This window comes from Triticum dicoccoides, chromosome 4A (assembly GCF_002162155.2).
Source record: "Triticum dicoccoides isolate Atlit2015 ecotype Zavitan chromosome 4A, WEW_v2.0, whole genome shotgun sequence".
In the NCBI taxonomy this organism is placed as follows: domain Eukaryota; kingdom Viridiplantae; phylum Streptophyta; class Magnoliopsida; order Poales; family Poaceae; genus Triticum; species Triticum dicoccoides.
Window position 1 is genome coordinate 76,614,866 of NC_041386.1, and position 18,546 is coordinate 76,633,411.

The following is an 18,546-nucleotide window of genomic DNA, read 5'->3' on the forward strand; positions in this document are numbered from 1 at the left end:
TCGATTTAGTCACTTAGATGTGCAATAACTAGGGCACATCTATATGTGCTCTAGAGAGACTCTTTGTTTTTTCTATCTAATATCTAATGACCTAAAGCGTGATAGCTCAATTTTAAATATGAAGTTTCGTACCACACATAGGCTTTTTTTCTTTTGTTATTATGGTCTAAATCATGGAAAATTTTCTACAAATTTTAACCCTCTATATTTTCATGGCAATTTTACCATGCATGAATTTAACATAAGTAGGCAGTGAATCTGATAATTTTAACCATCTATATAACCTTCTAGGTCGGTTCCGCGCCGCGGGGGGGCCCACCACGCGAACACGTTTCGTGTGCAACGCGAACACGCCACCCCCGCCCGCTCCCCGCTAGGTGGGCCACCGCGCGGCCTGGCCAATCAGAGCGCGCCGCTTGTCGTGCCCCACACGCATCGCCGCGCGGCGGCCCCCGCCCGCGCCCCTCGCTGCCACCGGGCCCCGCGGGATCTGGGCCCTACCCGTCAGCGACTCCGTGTAGAGGCCCGATAGGTAGGCGAGGCGGACCCGCCAGTTCCCCGCACGACTCGGGCACCTCCCGTCCGGCTATATATACCGCCCAACCCCCGGACCCTCGAAGAGGCTACCCTTTTCTTCCGTTCCCATCTCGCGTAGCCGCCGCTAAAATTTCCCCTCTCCTCCCCGTGAAACCCTAGCCGCCACACAAGAGCCAAATCCCTCCCGCCGAGAGGCCCCAATCCGCTCCGCCGGATTTCCCTCCCGCGAATCGAAATTTCCCTTCGGTTCGCGGTCGATTAGGGCGGGCCTTGCCGTCGCGCTCTTGATTCCGAGGGTTCGCGCGCCGCGCCGCGGGATTCACACCGGCCGCCATGTCGAGGTGCTTCCCCTACCCGCCGCCGGGCTACGTGCGAAACCCAGTGGCCGTGCCCCCCGTTCCCGTGGCGGAGACGACCGCTAAGGTTTGTTGAACCATCGGATTTACAACACGCACGTCCTCGGATCATGTGTTCTTGCCTGTTGGTTCCGATCAGATCTGTTGGGTGTGCGCGTGCGATTTGGGAATCGCATGCGGGGGGAGGCTAGCCTTGCCGCCGATGCGTCGGTTAGATCGATTGCCTGTTTCTGCTGACCTAACCCCGCGGCCCGATCTCGAGCCTGCTAACCTCGATTGCGTGCTTAAATTGGAAATAACCTGAATGCGAACAAAACGTGGTCTGTCAGATGCGCCTTCCAGTTTCATTGTTACATGCCTACAGTATTTGATTGATTGATTCTGTACCCAGATTGACGCCCATGATGTCTTGATTTGTCAATCGCATTGCTAGTTTTGAGACTAAATTCTCTGTGAAAAGTACTTCCGGAGATCCGTCCAAATTTAGCAATGAGAAGATTCATATTTTCCTGGGCTTTCTCTTGCTTGGATTCGGTTACCAGCACCAATTAACCACCAATTAGTGTGCTCACTTTGTGATGTCACTTATGTGTGGTTCTATTGGCGCTACTTGCCTTGTCCTGTTTGCTATCTTGTTTGTTTTTGTTCATGTGTGTGTAGTCTCACAATCTTGACACTTGCCATTTGAGTTGTACATGTATTCTTGTCTAAAGTTTTCTTTGTGGTCTATTTTGCTGTCTCTGCTCTGGAATTTGATGTCTTAAAATTGACTTCCTTGCAGCACAATTGCTATGTTTTCTGTCAACTGTTCTCTGCTTGCTAACACGTCTTCTGGGTAGTGTCATTAGTAGTTGTGCCAATTTTGATGTGCTCTAATTCCTTGACTCTACTATAACAGTGTAAAGAATATACAGAGTATATATCAAGGGTACTGAATTATTATTTGTGGAAAGATTCATGTATTAATTTCTAACTGTAACTTGTAGCACTTCTGTGTTAGTGCTGCATTATTTATGTGTGTGCTTGTGTAAGTTTGAAACTTCATTACCATACTGCAATATGCTGCATTGCATTGCCATCGTCTGTTCTAAATCAGAACTGACGATTAATCTGGTGGCTGAAGCTCCAGAAAGAAAGGGAAAGGGCCGAAAAGAAGAAAGAGAAAAGGAATGACAAGAAAGCTTCCCATCAGGGTGGTGGTGAGACAAAACATTCAAAACGTAGCCATAAGAAGAGAAAGCATGAAGATACCAGCATAGCCGGCCTGGAGTCCAAAACTGCACCCAAAGAACTATTTGATCAGTTGGAGAAGAGTGGACTCTCAGAAGAGTATGGGGCCCCTTCTTTCATTCAGACAGTACATGGATCACCAGAGAGCTCTCAGGACAGCAGTAAGCGAAGAAAGGTGGTGCTCCCAGGCCCTAGTCAAAATAAGAATGGTGAGGCTTTCAGGCCATATTTTTAGGTTTCTGTTGATTTTAGTAATCATTCTCTTCTAGAGTTACTGACCATGAATTATGATTTTGCAGGGACGGTACTTCGCATTAAGATAAAAAGAGATCAGGATTCACCGTCAGCCATGTTGGATGGTTCTAGGGTTCTTCCGCAACAACCTGTCCAACAAATGGCTACACCTTCATCCTTGTTGAGTAAGCAGAATGCAGTTCAACCTCGCAGGGATGTTATGGTAAAGTCAGCTGCCGGTTTCCAGCAAAGCATCAAGAGGGATACCCAATCTGTGCCAAAACAAATGGATGTAAAACCCCCTGCAATGATCTTGCAAAGAGTTCCTTCCATGACAAATATTGCTCCAAAGGTGGATCCCCCAACCACAGCGAAGATCACACCAAAGATAGATGCCCCAACCTCAGCAAAGATCATTCAAAAGATAGATTCCTGGGTGCCCGTTAATGCTACACCTTCATCTGCCAAGGTGAAAGGAAGTGCTGATCCTTTGCCTACGCAGCTGACACGACGAGTTGTTCCTCCACCTGCTAAGGTGGCACAGAGAGTCGACATTCCTCCTGCCATGGCGGCACAGAGAGTCGACATTCCTCCTGCCAAGGTTATTGACATTCCTCCTGCAAAGGCGCTGCAAAAGGTTGATCCTCTGGTGCCATCCAAGGTGCTCCGAAGAGATGCTCCTCCACAGAGTTTGCCTGTGTTGCCGAAGGAAACAATAAAAGTTGCTTCTTCCCACCAGCCAGACAGGCAGCTGCAGCCCGTTCTGCACAAACCGAAGGTGCCTGTAGTCTCTCCCCTCATCAAACAGCAGCAGTCAAGCACCTTGGCGAAAGAAGAGCCTTGTTCCTCTGGCAGGAAGACTGAAAAAATACCAGAGGTTAAGCAGTCAAAGTCTGATCGTAAGAAGAGCCGCAAGGCTGAGAAGGAAGAGAAGAAAGAGAGGAAATTCCGAGATCTTTTTGTTACCTGGAATCCACCTTCCTTGGAGGTTGAGGAGACCGGGAATCTCGGCGACCAGGATTGGTTGCTCGGCGGTGCAAAGAAACCTGATGCCAGCAACAGCAGCTGCAAGGCAAGTGATGGTTTGGCGCCCATGGAGGTGGAGTTTTCATGGCAACCAAGGGCTATTCATCTGCCTGACCTTCATATGTATCAGTTGCCATATGTTGTTCCCTTTTAGGTTTGTGTAGGAAGACTGAGGTTAGATGAGAAGTAGAAGAGATGTTGGGAGATAGCTGTGCCGGTGTGGGAGATAGTGTTCCCCCACGGCAGTTTTCCAGCTTTGTTTCCTAGTTTTTCTTTTCCAGGACGATGGATTTGGCAACCTTCTGTAGTGTTGTTAATCTATTTTTGGTTTCCAAGCAATTGATCTACGGACAACCTTGAACCTTGAGTTTTAAGGTTATTGTAATGTTGTATGACAATCTTGTTACCCCTGAAATGAATACATCATTCAGATAAACTGAGAGGAATCGTGGCTTTGTGTCCGAATTACAGCATCAGGCACACTGAAAGGCATCCGTTCCATTTTTCACTTTGTTTTTTCTCTGTGGGTGGCATATCTATCGGCTATCATGTCCCTGGGTGCCGGAAATGTGGCACCTGCTTTGTTTATGTTATGTACATGAGTTTGTAACTCAACAAAAGACAACCAAACTCATCCAAAAAGGAGAAGAAAAGGGAAAAAAAATCAAAGGTCAATCGAAGCTGGATGATCGGCTGCAGCGTTCTCTGAGGTACTCCTCGAGCGGGCTGAGGTTGGTGTGCTCGGTGCTGGAGATGGACTCGGCGTCCTCCACGTCCAGCAGCGCCAGCCCTAGGTGCGACCTCACGTTGGCCGCCGGGTAGGTCTCGTCGTCCACCACGCAGTCCGGCTCCGACGCCGCCAAGCTCGTCGCGTCCTCTTCTCCTCGTAGTATGCTCAGAATCTGCCACCAACACACAGCAATCGGCACGAGAATGTTATTTTTTCCTCTTCTGAAGATGAAGTGCCTGCTACTCAGATAGAGAGAGACGTATTTTCCCTCTTCTTCTGAAGAAGAGCCTGCTACTCACTAAGAGAGAGAGACTGACCTGCGATATCGGGGGCCTAAGGCGCGCCGCCCTCCCGAGGCAGAGCGACGCCGCGACGCCCATTCGCCGCACCTCCACCTCGTCGTGCTTCACGTCCAGGCTCGGGTCCAGCAGGTCGGAGATGTCGCCGCCGTTGAGGATCGGAGTCGCCTGTCACGCACGTCAAACAGACCAACCGCGTCAGCACAACCCCTCTCTCTCTACACGAGCATGATGATATGATAACAGCGTTTTTTTATAAAGACAATGATATGGTAACAACGTAACACAGTGAGGTGGTTATGTGGGCTTGATTGGGATCGCGAGGGCTTACCCACATGACGAGACTTTGGTGGTGGCCCTTCGGTGAGCCGTCGCCGGTGATGGGCCTCCGCCCGGTGAGGAGCTCCAGCAGCACCACCCCGAACGCGTACACGTCCACCTTGTCCGTCACCTTCCCGTACATGAAGTACTCCGGCGCTAGGTACCTGCGCCCGCAAGGATTTTGATCTTCGTCACCCCAACACGGCGCCACTTCAGACCGAAAGAGACTCGTCCGTGTCTGTGTACAAGAAGAAGACGTACCCGAAGGTGCCGACGACGTCGCTGTGCGTGAGGGACGACGGGCTGGACGGCGCCCAGATCGCGAGCCCGAAATCGGACAACTGCCACCGTCGGTACACAGTTCAGAGTTCACGTCTGTCAGTACAAAACACAGACAAACAAACTGTATATTCCTGAATTTAAGAGCACAGTACTACCTGGGGCTCGAAGTCGTCCGTGAGGAGGATGTTGGAGGACTTGACGTCGCGGTGGATCACCGGCCGCGAGCAGCCGGAGTGCACGTAGCTCAGGGCCTCGGCCACCCCGACCGCCGCCCGGTACCTCTTCTCCCACGGCAGCGCCGGCTTCGACCTCTTCTTCCCTGCGAAATCACATGCCCAAGGCCGCTGTAGACCATCGACGCAGCCAAAATACAGTAGCGTAGTTTGTCGTGGTGTGCAAGCGTGGTGGCGTACCGTGCAGGTTGTCCTCGAGGCTGCCGCGGGGGAGGTAGCGGTAGACGGAGATGAGGTTGGGGCCTTCCACGCAGACGCCGACGAGCGGCACGATGCGGCCGTGCTGCAGCTTGGTGATGATGTCCACCTCCCGGAGGAAGTCCTTGGACGCCTCCGCCGACGCCCGGCACAGCTTGATCGCCACCCGCTGCCCGCTCGCCAGCCCGCCCCGGTACACCCGGCTGTGCGCGCCCTTGCCCACCAGGTTGCCGGGGGAGAAGTGGTTCGTGGCGTCGTACAGCTCCTCGTACCGGAACCACCGGCACCGGGACGGCGCGCCGGCGAGCGCCCGCCTCAGCTCGGCCGCCAGCCCCTCCTGCGCCGGTTCCGGGGACGCCGACGGCGAGGAGCGCCGCGGCAGGCTCATCACCCAGTGCACCACCGACTGCTTGCGCGTCGTCTCGTGGTCTCTCGTCGTGGCCTGCGCTGCGGGAGGCGCGCGCCGGAGCAAAGGCCAGCCGAGCTTCTGCTCTGGCGCCGGCACGCGCACGACGAGGGCCTTGGCGTCGGCGGCGTCGTGGTCGTCGCAGGGCTTCTTGGGCTGCGGCGGCGCGGCGCACTGGCCGCAGCCCGTGGCGTCGAAGTCCATGGACCGCGCGCTCCGGCGGTTGGGGTTGGGGATGATCACCTTGGGCTCCATGCCGACGCTGGGGTGCAGCAGCGTGCGGAGCACCGGCTTGGGCTCTGCTCCTGCAGGACGACGAACGAAGCCACCCAACGCTTTAATCCGTCAATCAATCACCCACTCACCAACCGAAATCAATTCGCAGCTAACATCGGGAGTCAGTACTCTACTGACCAAGTGGCGGCCGGGGGGCCTCCCTGACGAAGATGGCCTTGCCGCCCTGGATGGCGACGACGCTGGTCGTCGCCGGGAGCTTCCTGGCGCAGTACTTGGCGAGGCCGGTCGAGCCACTGATCGAGCACACAGGTAAAATAATCGATTACTTTTGGTGTGTGCGTTAATGAATCGTGCAGAAAACAAACAGTTGGATCACGCCAAGATTGCTGCTGCTGGGAGGTGAGAGGTGAGCATCGGCACTGACTGACCCGAAGGAGTACTTCTTGTTGGCGCCGATCACCACCGCCATGGCCGCGCAGAGCTTGGCCTCCTTCACCAGCACCTTCTGGATCGAGCTCCCCGGCGTGACCCGCCCCACGAGGACGATCTGACGGACATGAAACCATACCATCAATACCAGCACATGAGCGCAACCGCCAGCGACATTAATGGCGGTGAAGGCATCGTGCTTGCTTGCTTACGCACGTCTTTCTTGCTGCAGATGGCCTCGTACTCCGCCAGGTAGTCGTCCAGCGTCCTGATCAGCGTCAGCGCGTTCGTCTTGCACAGGTCTCCTTCGATTCGAGGCACAGGGAAATGCTGCCATGAGTCGAGCTGCAACGCAAGCAAAGGTTTTTGACGGACAGGAGATGGGATAGGGGGCAGGGTACCTACCGGATTTGCGGTAAATGTGGACGGCGACGACGCGGTCGCCGCTCCTGGCCGCCTGGTTGAGCGCCCACTGCAGAAGCTCCTTGCCGACGGCGTCCATGTGCAGCCCCACCAGTATGCACCGCCCGACGCCCTCCCCCGCCATGCTCCCCCCACCAGTGGCAGCTCGAGAGAATCACCAGGAACCACACTTGCCCCCCATGGCGATCGATAGATAACACTCGCCACAGCACGCAGTCGGCGGCTCAACTACTAATCGCCGTGGACCTCCCCCGTTGGCCGATACGAGCCCCGCTTACCGCAGCCAATGCAGCACCACTACGACCCGGAACCTCCCCTCCCCTCTCCGCTGGAATAGAAAATGGCGCGGCTGTCGTCGCAGGGGCGGCCTCCCGGAAAGCGAGCCCCGTCCCGCGCGCCGAAGCCAAGCCTCCCGCCCGCTTTACAGCCGATGGATGATCTAACTCGAGCCGAAAGGGGAGTAGGGGGCGAGGGGGATGAACCGACGGACCGGGGAGGAGGAAGATACAGTACAAGCGCAAGGAGCCAGGGGGAAGCGGCAGATATATCCTACCGCTAGGAGTTCGAGCGGGCGGAAGATGTGGCGGAGCGAAGGGGGGGGAGGCGGGCAGCGGGCGGCAAGCGACAGAGGTAACTACCTAAAATCTGGTTGGGTTGTCAGGCCTCAGCCGGGGCGATGGTATATAAAATTTCACCCTTCATGGCGCCGCGACACGCTACGCCGGCGGCCGTCACCATCGGCAGGCGGGGCACGGGGCGGGGGCGGGGGCGGGCTCCGCCCAACCACTCCAACCACGAATGCCGCAGGAAAGACACGAGGCCGCGCGGGGCAGGGGCGGGGCTTGGGTTGAACGGCCCGAGACGGTCGTCGTCGCGGTCCGCGGCGGCGAGCGGGCTGGCTTTGCTTGGCTGCTGTCTTTTCTGCCGCCGGTAGGCCGACGGCTAGGAAACGGAGACGGCGACCGAGACACGCACTCACGCAGACGCAGGTGAAGCGAAAGAGAGCGAAGTGGAGGTGATGCAATGCTATGGGATGGATGGGTAGATAGATATGGTCAATTGGGAGAAAAGGATCTGTGATGATGCGACGGAGAAAGGCGAGGAGCAGGGGACAGGAGCTTCTCGGTGGAGGAGATTGGAGGGGTGAAGGAAAAATGATGGAAGATGGTTAGGGGATTGACCGAGGGAGGAGCTCCGTTGGTGATGATTTGTACTACACAAACTGGGAAGGAAAATGGGAGTGGAAAAGGAGAGGGATAATAGTCTCCGAATCCACATGGCTACACGGGGAAAAGATGGGGAAAAGGGACATGGTTGTACTCTTTCGGAAAGAAAAAGGCATCTAACTAACTAGTCGTAGCATTTCTTGGGATTATTAGACTGTAACATCTGAATCGCATTCGGCACATGGTTCATCTTTCCGCACGCATGGCAACCAAATTTGTACAACGGGGTGCTTCGGTAGGACTGTCCTACTACTGCTAGTAGTAAATAGTTACTGGTCTGTGGCCTCGTTGCGAAGATGCCAATGCTTGCAGATGCACTGGGATTAGCGTTCCTGGTGCTGCCGTATCGCACACTGCATTGCAGATTGGGTCATGCACGCAGGGTTGACCGGCGGAAGCATCATCCTTCGTACGGGTCGTTTTCGTTTTAGTAATTTCTTTTCCTTGGTTCAACATTTTAATAGTAATTCATGTCTGATCTATGCCCAGATGCGGACCATTGGTAGTTTAGTATTATGTTGATTTTCAACGACGATCAACATCCGTTCATGTTACGTCCATCTGTATTATTGCCACGTCAGGACATCTGCAGATGGCTCCTTAACCCTACCCCGCTCCCGCTCCCGTGGGGCGCCGCCGCGCCGCACCGTAGCGCCCCCGCCCCCTTCCTCTTCCTCCGGTCCTCTTCAACGCCATCTCCCCTACCGCCGCCGCCGGAGGACTCACATGCAAAGTCTGTGTGCGGCAGTGGTGGCGGCGGTGTTTCTCCTCAGCCAGATCCGGTTAGGGGGGGCAGCGGTCCATGCCCGCCAGACCTACGGCAGTGACGCGGGGCGGCGGCGGCCAGTTTCGGCATGGATCGACGACGATACCAATTTTAGATATAAGAGCACTTTACATTATCGAGTTTGTAGGTGTGAGTGCTGACTTCAGATGAATTGACGTATTTGCTTTTTAAATCTTTATTGAATAATTAATAAAGATGACTACATACATCGATTGATGCAGAGATCGGGAGTTTAACCTTTTCTTAAAAAAGTATATCTGCAGATGCGGGACGGGAGGCGTGTTTCAGAGCACTCTACCCAGTCCGAATGGGGTCACTCTGGAATCTGCGCTCACTGATCGATCATGCTGCCGATCGACTGGCGGTTCACGCAATGTCACTTTCATGTCACTCAACACATCTTCAAAATACGCCTACAAATACACGTGTTCTATCTACAAAGAAAAAGAATGAAGTGCACGAGCAAATCGGGAGCGAAAGTCTTTGCGACAAAATGAGTTAAGCAAACCGAATGTGTCGTACCTGTCACACAAGTACAAAGAGCTGACCGGTACGCAAAAACTTGGCTTCCATGACACGATGATAGAATAGATGCGACAGTGTATTGTGCCAGCACGTAGTGTACAAAACCCAACTGTTTGGAGTACAAATACTTCCTCCGTACTTTATAGCAATCAAAACGCTCTTATATTTCTTTACGAAGGAAGTACTTACGAAGGAAACGTCTAGTGTAATCACAATAACCGCGTCGGATATTTGTCAGCCGTCACGCTTAAGAAACAATTCGATCGCAATCCCTGCAAATCTGAAACATGCGTTATGCTGGTCATCGGAAAGTAACTTCCATTACCAGCATGCATATGTACGTTAGAGCATTTCTGATAATTACCCTATTTGACGGCATGAAAAAATTGTTCATGTATTCCCTTCGTTCAAAATAAGTGATCCAATTTTGTCTTAACTTTAGTATAAATTTAGTACTCCCTCCGTTCCTAAATATAAGTCATTATAGAGATTTCAACAAGTGACTACATACGAAACAAAATGGGTGAATCTATACTCTAAAATGCGTCTATATACATCCGTATATGGTTCATAATGGAATCTCTAAAAAGACTTACATTTAGGAAAGAGTATAAAATAGGGTCATCTATTTTGGAATGAAGGGAGTACAATTTAGGGCAAAAAAAAGTGTTTTTCTGCACAAAAAGTGGCGTCTTCAACAGCTGACAAACAAACAATAACGAGACGGGAGGCGTGTTTCAGAGCACTCTACCTGAATGAGTTCATTGTGGAACCTGTGTTTCAAAAGATCATGCTGCGGCTCAGGAAATACCACTTTTACCCCTCCAAATACGCCTATACAAATATAAACAAAATGAAAAACACGTGGGAAATCGGGAGCGAAAGTCACTTTGAAGATGAAGCTCGTCATAATTTCTTCTTCCAAATTAAGTTAAGCAAACCGAACGTTAACGGCATGTCGTGCTTGTCACACAAGTCCAAAGTCCAAAACACCATAATGCACGCATGACACGAAGATAGATGTCGACAGTGTTTTGCCACTAAAGTCCTGAGTCTACGTGGTACGCAAAATCCAAAGAGCGAATTTGAGTGCAACAGGTGACGCGCGCCGAGTGTAAGAACAATGGCCGCATCGGATGTTTGTCACCCGTCGCGCATAAGAAACACATGGATCGCGATCCCTGCAAACACCACAAATGTTGATCTGATACATGCGTTATCCACACGTTACGAGATTACAAATTTAGGATGACGGCTAGGCGCACAATAAGGCCTTTTTTGGTTCATAGGATAGGAATTTTATAGGAATAGGAAAATTATAGAAAATGAGGTAACATGCATGTCAATTCTTATAGAGAAAGAGATGTCATTTGATTCATAGGGTAGGATTTTTTTCATTGAGTCTGGGCTAATGTTTTTTTCCTTCAAAATGTGAAGGATTGATTCCTATCCTATATAGGAACAGGAATCCGTTCCTACAAACCGAAGGGCTTTAAAGAAATTTTTCCTTTGCAAATCTCATCCTATAGAATTCCTATAAAAATCCTACAAACCAAAGGAGGCCTAAAGATCCCGAACCAAAATGATATAGTTCCGACGTCCGCTCCGATCGTTTTTCGCGCAAAACGCTCGGTGGGCGTTAGATCGAGCACACGGATCTTGACGCACACACGTTTCCATTTTTTTGGGTGTTCTATGTGGCATCGGTAGCAGAGTTGAACAATGTGCAAAACTCCTGTCAAAAGATTGAATGGTGGAGTTTTATCTCCACATCCTTAGAAATGCGGCATGGATTTCCAGTTTCATCTTTGTAATCATACGTTTGCCATGTTTTATAGGAAAGTTTTGCTAAAGTTTGCCATGTGTATCCCTGAATTCTTATACAAGTTTTGTCATGTCATCTACAAAACATGGCAAATTTCTGAAATTGTTAGCTCCGGTCCATGGCAAAATTACGAGAAAATGTTCTAAAAAACATGGCATTTGTTTTTGTAAAGTGACATGGTAAATTATGAAAGACCTGGAAAAATTCAAAAATATTTCTTTTACTAAAATATGGCAAATTTAGGGGAAAATGTACTGGTCATATGGCAATCTTAGGGATACATTTTTTGTTTTCTATATCCAGGCAAATTTGATAATTTTTCTTTTTTTTGTCACATGGCAATTTTATACAATTGTCTTTCCTAAAACATGGTAATTTGATATATATTTTTTGTAATGATATCCATGAATTCATAAACAAGTATTGCCATGTTATGTTTATAAAGCATGGCAAATTTCTGAAATTGTTACTACTCGTCCATGGCAAAATTGTATTGGTCACAATGCAATGTTAGGATTTTTTTTCTTCTAAATCATGGAATTTTTTTACATTCTTTTCCATTTTGTCACATGCCAATTTTATAAGGTTTGTATTTCCTAAATCATGAAAATTTCCGAAATTTGTGTAATGGTCACATGGCAGATTTAGAATTTTTTTGTTCTACAGGTTATATTTTGAAACTTAGAGAGTAAAAGCTAACACATCCCAACACATAGCCAAAATAGCCACCAGCAAGAGCTTGAGACTCAGCCCAGCTTCACCCATATCCATTCCTTTTACACTTATCATGTATACAAAACACACACATTTACTAATTTACACATAATAATCGTAAATCTTAGGTTGTTCATACATATATGTGATTCGTCGCGCCATTCGCGCAAAGGCCAACTGCAATAAAAAAAGCTAAGCAACCTATGAACGGCATGTTCTATGAATGATATGCAAAGGGCACCTAATTCCTTGGATAACTATGAATAAGAACAAACACAACTACACCAAGAAGCATATGTATAACCACATTAGGAAACATACCTACAACCAATGTTATTCGTCACTAACATATTGCTTTGCATAATCATAAGATAGCTAGAATGATACCATTTGACCAGGGTCCGTGACTGTTAGGGCATATTTCCCCCTTAGTCATTTGGTGGTTGACGACAATGCATATGCGGACTAATCATGTGCATTATGCATTTCAGATAATCTATCATATGGCATAAGACAATCCGTGCCCCTCGGAATTTAAAAGTGAAGACGGTTATTTTCCGCGTTTCTTTTTCGGTGGATTTGAGTCGTAGGAGAACCGTACTACTAAGAGGGGGTCCGCTTCGGAAAGGTTTGGGTGGAATCATCACGTACACATTCTCATATGCACCCTTGTTCTTTTCCCACATTGATGGAGTTGCTCCTCTGTTCCTTGTGCATAGATCCTGTGGGCCCCAAGCGGTAGTACCGCTCAGGCGAGCGGTAGTACCGCTTGTTAGCGGCAGTATCGTGGTCTAGTGCCACGTGTAGTACCGTTGCTTCTGGGTGCTCGATGTTCGTGTCGGGTTGCACGCCAGTGGGTCAGTAGTACGAGCGGTAGTAATGCAAATGATTCCAAATATCTGATCTTTATTTTGTTTGCACAGGAAATGGGCTATTTAAGTCCATCGCTGCACGCAGCGGCAGCTGCACGCAGCGCATCCACGGCTGCAGAAGAGTCGCGATTAGTACTCGCTGGAAGTGCTACTTCGAGTATAGAGCATCGCCGACGTGCGTAATGGTTCGTATTCGGTGTATTAGATGTACTATCCACTGACAGCCGGACTGACTCGACTGACACAAGCTCTGCACATGTACAGACGGGAGGACACAATATTACCGTTGGATGAACACTGTATAACATAAACTTTGCACACACCTGCATGTATTTAAGGCCCATGCACCGGCCGGCTCAGGACAGTGCATATTGTTTAGCTCTGTCTGCTTCAAACACGCACGCAAGCATCCCGACTTGCTGGGTTTCATCGTCGTCGCCGTGCCGCCATGTCCCAGAGTTCATCTTCCTCTCGTCGTCTCCGAGCACCCCCTCCACCCCTGCCATTGATCCTGTGCCCGAGGTGTGCTGGGACGCGGACTAGATGGTTTGTCTCCGGCACAGACCTTAACCCCGACGTCCGTTTTTACAAGTGCCCGAACCAGGGAGTAAGTCTGTGATCAGTACACAATGTTCATTTTTTTTGATGGTAGATGTTGCATATTATGCTTATTGTTTTTGGTTTTCGAAGTCATCATCCAGTTCTGAATCTGATGCAGGACGGAGGGCCGTGCGATTTCTGGTTGTGGGAGGAGCAGTACGCGTTCTTCATCACCGGCGTCGGCATCAACCTTCTCATCGAGGCGGCCGGAGGTGGGAGCAATGTGATGTTTGGCATCGGATGCGCCATGGAAGATGTTCGCATCGCAGCTAGGAACACCATGATGATCTGCTTGTTCATGCTAATGCTGCTGCTTGCCAAGGCCGTCGGCGGCCAGTAACGCGCCGCGAAAGTCAGTTTCCACTCGCGACGGACTTTAAATTAATGAGTTTTTAGCTGCAGCAGCCTGCATTAGTAGGCACGTACGACCTGTGTTGGCGCACAACAAAATCATGTAATGATCAAGCTACGGCATAATCATCAATTAGGTGTTCTAAATCGGCAACTGTGTTATAAATATCGCAGCATCCGCGTACGCGTGCGGAAGGCATGTCTGGCAGCGGCCAGACGGTCAACAAAAAAACGCTGCCGCATGTCAGAGGAGAGGACGACACGCACGGTCGCCCCAACCATGCGTCTGCCGCACTTAATTGAACGAAACGCCATCCCCTCCTCTGCTTCTAGCACTGTACGCCGCGAGCTCCGCCCATCTGCAAAACAGAGGACCGGAGAAGCGCCTGCACTTCATGCACACTAACCGCATGCATTTCACGGCACCACTTCTCTCGCTTTTCAGCTTCAACATGTCGCACGTGGTAGGTTATGCCCCGCTCAACTTCCTCAACATCATACCTACCAGACCGATACAAAGCCTGGCCAAACATCTCATACATTGTCCGGGTATAGACTTTACTTGCATGCTCCTCCAAAGGGTAATTGTATCGGAGAACTATCCCGCCCTGTTAAAACACAGAAACAAATCTTTTAGCGAGGATGCAAAACTAAAAATAGATGATTTATCTAGTTGCGGTAAGTTTTTTTTCAACACACACCAGCCTCATTCTCTTCTCTTGGAATCCTTCCTCAGCTTCACGATCGAACTGCAATTTGCTATATTGCTTCACAAAAAGGTTCATGGGGCATGCAGGCGGGATGTAGCCTTTCAACAAATGGTTTGCACTCTCGCTTCTTTGCGTACTCGTTTGCTTCGCACAGAACTTGCCACTAAAATATGGCTTCGCCCACTTGTGACGAACCTCAAAAATTTGTATGAGGAACGTGTTGTTCTGAAGCTTGTATTTGTCAAGCAGGGAAGCCCAAGCAGCTTCAAACTCGTCCACAGTCAGCATTTCATTGACCACTTTGTGCAGCGCGGCCCTAAAATCACTACTTTTTGTGTAGTGCGGCCCGAGGTGCTCCTTGGCCTTCCGTAGAACATGCCACTTGCACCACCTATGTGTGGTATCCGGCATCGTTTGTTCTATAGCAACCTCCATTGCGCGCGCTTGATCTGCAGACACAGAACAACTATCAGTGATGTAACTTGCAAAGAAAAACAGGAAATCGGTGGGTACGAAAAAAACCTGTAAGTATTGTTTTCGGATGCTTGCCGCCCATCAGCCTAATGAACTCCGTGAACACCCATTTAAAACTCTCAATTGTTTCTTCTCTCAACATGACTCCTCCCATGACTATACTCTGGAAGTGATTGTTCACCCCGACGAATATCCCAAAAGGCATGTCGTACAGATTTGTCTTGTAAGTAGTGTCGAACGTTAACACATCACCGAAATTGTGGTATTGCATCTTACTTCTACCATTAGTCCACAGCAGTGTTTTTATCTTGCTTTCTTTATCAACCTCAACAACATAAGAAAACTCCGGATCATTTGATCCCAGCTCAGAGAATGCATCCATAGTCTTCCGCACATCATCATCCGCTTGCTCCTTACTAAGCTTTCCACAAAATGTTCTAAGGCACCTCTTTGTGAACGGGACATTCTCCATCCGACCAAACAGGCTGCCGATGATGCTGTAGACCTTCCCCAGGTTAACATTGTTCTGGCGCAATTGCTTCACAAGATCCCTTGTGTATGTGTCAATGTGCCGGTGTGATGGCCAGTGCATCTTCTCAGCACAGGTCCGTAGCATTTCATGGTTGTGGGCTGCACGATTTTCAGATACACACCACCCCCCATCATCTGTCCGGTGCAAACGAAGCATGGCGGCGCAATTGCTCCTCATTGACGAGCTGTTTTCCCTCTCTGGTTTCCCCTGTAATTTTGTTACAAAGCAAAAAACGGGCAAACGATGTCAGCTCACCGCAGCATAAAGTAATGCATAGACGTCATACAACAGCATAAAATGTAATCAAATAGAGTCTTACAGCGCAGCCACACACAATCTCTTGCATACATTTCGTGCCACTGACATTTTGCCTGCTCTTGCCGTATCGAATCCCAAAGCCAACCTCCCAGGAATGGAGATTGTAGAATTCATAAGCCTCTGCCAGCGAATCAAAAATTGTGCCAAGCACCGGGTTGACGACCACCTCTGTCCCCCTATCAGCGAATCCTTTAATAGCAGCTTCAAGCGGCAGCACACGATCAGCTACTACAGATCTCTCGTCTGGCGCACGAGGGCCTTTAGGCCTGCAGTTAGATTAGCACATTCCACATAGTTAAGGGAGGAGAAATAATTGTCAGTAAGAGCAGAATAAAAAGGACAGCCAATAAATCTAACAAATTGGCTTAGACTACATCTACTCACGATCTATATTGTCTATATTGTCGCACGAACTATACATTTAGTCTGCTGCATGAAATGGATTCCACCAAAGTATACACTTCCCTTTGGAAAGTTTGAACACTAGAAAATGTCACCATCCCAACAGATAATCAGCAACCAGTACAACTTCGGTTAGGAAGAACTTAATTTCGCAATTACGGTCCTTCTTATTACTAGCAGTTCAAGCTCTTTTTGGCACTGAGAATTAACCAGGCACATACTACGGCGGTCCTTCTTATTACTAGCAGATCAAGCTCTTTTTGTCACTGAAAATTAACCAGCCACATACTAGGGTCGAGATCCAACTTGCCACGGGTTTATTTTTCTGTCCAAGCACTTGTTACGGCTTAAGCAAAACATCTAAGAACTTGTTGGGATGTTGTTTCCTTCTATATTTAACCAGAGACCTAACCAAATTCACAAGCCTAATCAATTTTTCAGCAGCTGCTCGCATAATTGAGAACAGGGAAATGCACAGTTGTCCTAAAAGACAGAAAATTAGTAGCTACCTGCGTTTCCATCCAACGCGGATGGTGGTGTTCACCGAACGCGGCCCATTTTGGGCTAAGGACTGCACGGCCGAGCTCAAGACGACGGCCGGCGTATCATCGGAGTCTCGCGCCGACGGCAGGCACACGCCCCCGGAACTGCGGCTGCTGGACTCGGCGGATGTGTGCGAGACGCCGGCAGGAGTGGCGCACCTGTTGTTTGTGGAGGCCAGATCTCCGCCACCAGCACTGAAGCTAGTGTAGGAAGCACCGGAAGACTGGACATCAACCAAGCCCACCACTCGATCCAACTGTTGAATGTCCGACGAGGGCGCGACGACGGCCGAATCCGGCGAGACTACGGCCGAATCAGGCGAAGCGTCACCGCACTCGCCCACAACGAACGGCGGCTCGCACGCCTCTGGACCCCTTGTCGCTGAGATCGTTCTGCAGCACCGGCGAACGGAACGAGCGTGTTAGATCTATATATTTCAACAAAGAATAAACAAATACAAGGGGGATCACTCACCCAGAGTCCAGCCCCGCCTCCGCCGTCTGTCCCGGATTCGGCATGAGCAGCCACAGACGGAACAGGAAGCAGCGACAGCCCGGCGCCGGTGCTGTTCTCGCCGCTCACCTTGCTCTTCGCCCACCAAGATGGGGAAAGGAATTCGTGCCAGACGCACCAAATGCGACTAACCACAAGGCCCCAGCCCCGTACCTAGATTTCCAGGGAGACGACCGGGGCCACCCTGGAGGCCCACTCTGCACGACGCGCGGGGCACGTCTCTTGTCAGTGACAGACAAGTACCACGGAGCGAGCCCACTGCACGGACACGACGCAGTGTATCTCTCGGTATTACACTATGTATCGTCGCTTTAGCGCTTTTACAAATCAAACCGCACGCATCACCGCACGAATCGGGTGCGGCAGGATAGCTGCGTGCAGCTGCCGCTGCGTGCAGGACATCCACTCTCTTTCAACAAGTGACTACATACGAAACAAAATGGGTGAATCTATACTCTAAAATGCGTCTATATACATCCGTATATGGTTCATAATGGAATCTCTAGAAAGACTTACATTTAGGAAAGAGTATAAAATAGGGTCATCTATTTTGGAATGAAGGGAGTACAATTTAGGGCAAAAAAAAGTGTTTTTCTGCACAAAAAGTGGCGTCTTCAACAACTGACAAACAAACAATAACGAGACGGGAGGCGTGTTTCAGAGCACTCTACCTGAATGAGTTCATTGTGGAACCTGTGTTTCAAAAGATCATGCTGCGGCTCAGGAAATACCACTTTTACCCCTCCAAATACGCCTATACAAATATAAACAAAATGAAAAACACGTGGGAAATCTGGAGCGAAAGTCACTTTGAAGATGAAGCTCGTCATAATTTCTTCTTCCAAATTAAGTTAAGCAAACCGAACGTTAACGGCATGTCGTGCTTGTCACACAAGTCCAAAGTCCAAAACACCATAATGCACGCATGACACGAAGATAGATGTCGACAGTGTTTTGCCACTAAAGTCCTGAGTCTACGTGGTACGCAAAATCCAAAGAGCGAATTTGAGTGCAACAGGTGACGCGCGCCGAGCGTAAGAACAATGGCCGCATCGGATGTTTGTCACCCGTCGCGCATAAGAAACACATGGATCGCGATCCCTGCAAACACCACAAATGTTGATCTGATACATGCGTTATCCACACGTTACGAGATTACAAATTTAGGATGACGGCTAGGCGCACAATAAGGCCTTTTTTGGTTCATAGGATA

The 18,546-nt window shown here is 49.8% G+C and overlaps 4 protein-coding genes across 8 annotated transcripts; 2 read left to right on the plus strand and 2 right to left on the minus strand.

Annotated features, from left to right (window-relative positions):
- The first annotated feature begins 631 nt into the window (after positions 1 to 631).
- On the plus strand, positions 632 to 3,775 carry LOC119285079 (triadin-like). 2 transcript variants are annotated; one of them, XM_037564289.1, is made up of 3 exons: positions 632 to 960; positions 2,017 to 2,332; positions 2,423 to 3,775. In XM_037564289.1, the coding sequence occupies exons 1-3, from the start codon at positions 871 to 873 to the stop codon at positions 3,535 to 3,537; spliced, it is 1,521 nt and encodes a 506-aa protein (XP_037420186.1). In that variant the 5' UTR covers positions 632 to 870; the 3' UTR covers positions 3,538 to 3,775. The 2 variants fall into 2 exon arrangements, with proteins under 2 accessions (XP_037420186.1, XP_037420187.1); XM_037564290.1 differs by having other exon boundaries at positions 2,023 to 2,332.
- Positions 3,776 to 3,848: 73 nt separating this feature from the next.
- LOC119285077 (pto-interacting protein 1-like) lies at positions 3,849 to 7,705 on the minus strand. 4 transcript variants are annotated; one of them, XM_037564286.1, is made up of 10 exons: positions 6,924 to 7,693; positions 6,735 to 6,820; positions 6,518 to 6,636; positions 6,267 to 6,382; positions 5,429 to 6,157; positions 5,171 to 5,334; positions 4,995 to 5,074; positions 4,744 to 4,897; positions 4,431 to 4,580; positions 3,849 to 4,285 (listed from the first exon to the last, which is right to left on the minus strand). In XM_037564286.1, the coding sequence occupies exons 1-10, from the start codon at positions 7,063 to 7,065 to the stop codon at positions 4,055 to 4,057; spliced, it is 1,971 nt and encodes a 656-aa protein (XP_037420183.1). In that variant the 5' UTR covers positions 7,066 to 7,693; the 3' UTR covers positions 3,849 to 4,054. The 4 variants fall into 4 exon arrangements, with proteins under 4 accessions (XP_037420183.1, XP_037420182.1, XP_037420185.1 ...); XM_037564285.1 differs by having other exon boundaries at positions 6,735 to 6,823; positions 6,924 to 7,690; XM_037564287.1 differs by having other exon boundaries at positions 4,146 to 4,285; positions 6,731 to 6,823; positions 6,924 to 7,705.
- Positions 7,706 to 13,249: 5,544 nt separating this feature from the next.
- Positions 13,250 to 13,857, plus strand: LOC119285081. The gene is made up of 2 exons (XM_037564292.1): positions 13,250 to 13,497; positions 13,609 to 13,857. Exons 1-2 carry the CDS (start codon positions 13,339 to 13,341, stop codon positions 13,828 to 13,830), a joined length of 381 nt encoding a protein of 126 aa, XP_037420189.1. The 5' UTR covers positions 13,250 to 13,338; the 3' UTR covers positions 13,831 to 13,857.
- Positions 13,858 to 13,945: 88 nt separating this feature from the next.
- LOC119285080 (protein FAR1-RELATED SEQUENCE 5-like) lies at positions 13,946 to 17,512 on the minus strand. Its single transcript, XM_037564291.1, has 6 exons — positions 17,295 to 17,512; positions 16,787 to 17,212; positions 15,877 to 16,141; positions 15,074 to 15,764; positions 14,543 to 15,000; positions 13,946 to 14,449 (listed from the first exon to the last, which is right to left on the minus strand). Exons 1-6 carry the CDS (start codon positions 17,336 to 17,338, stop codon positions 14,171 to 14,173), a joined length of 2,163 nt encoding a protein of 720 aa, XP_037420188.1. The 5' UTR covers positions 17,339 to 17,512; the 3' UTR covers positions 13,946 to 14,170.
- Positions 17,513 to 18,546: the final 1,034 nt, after the last annotated feature.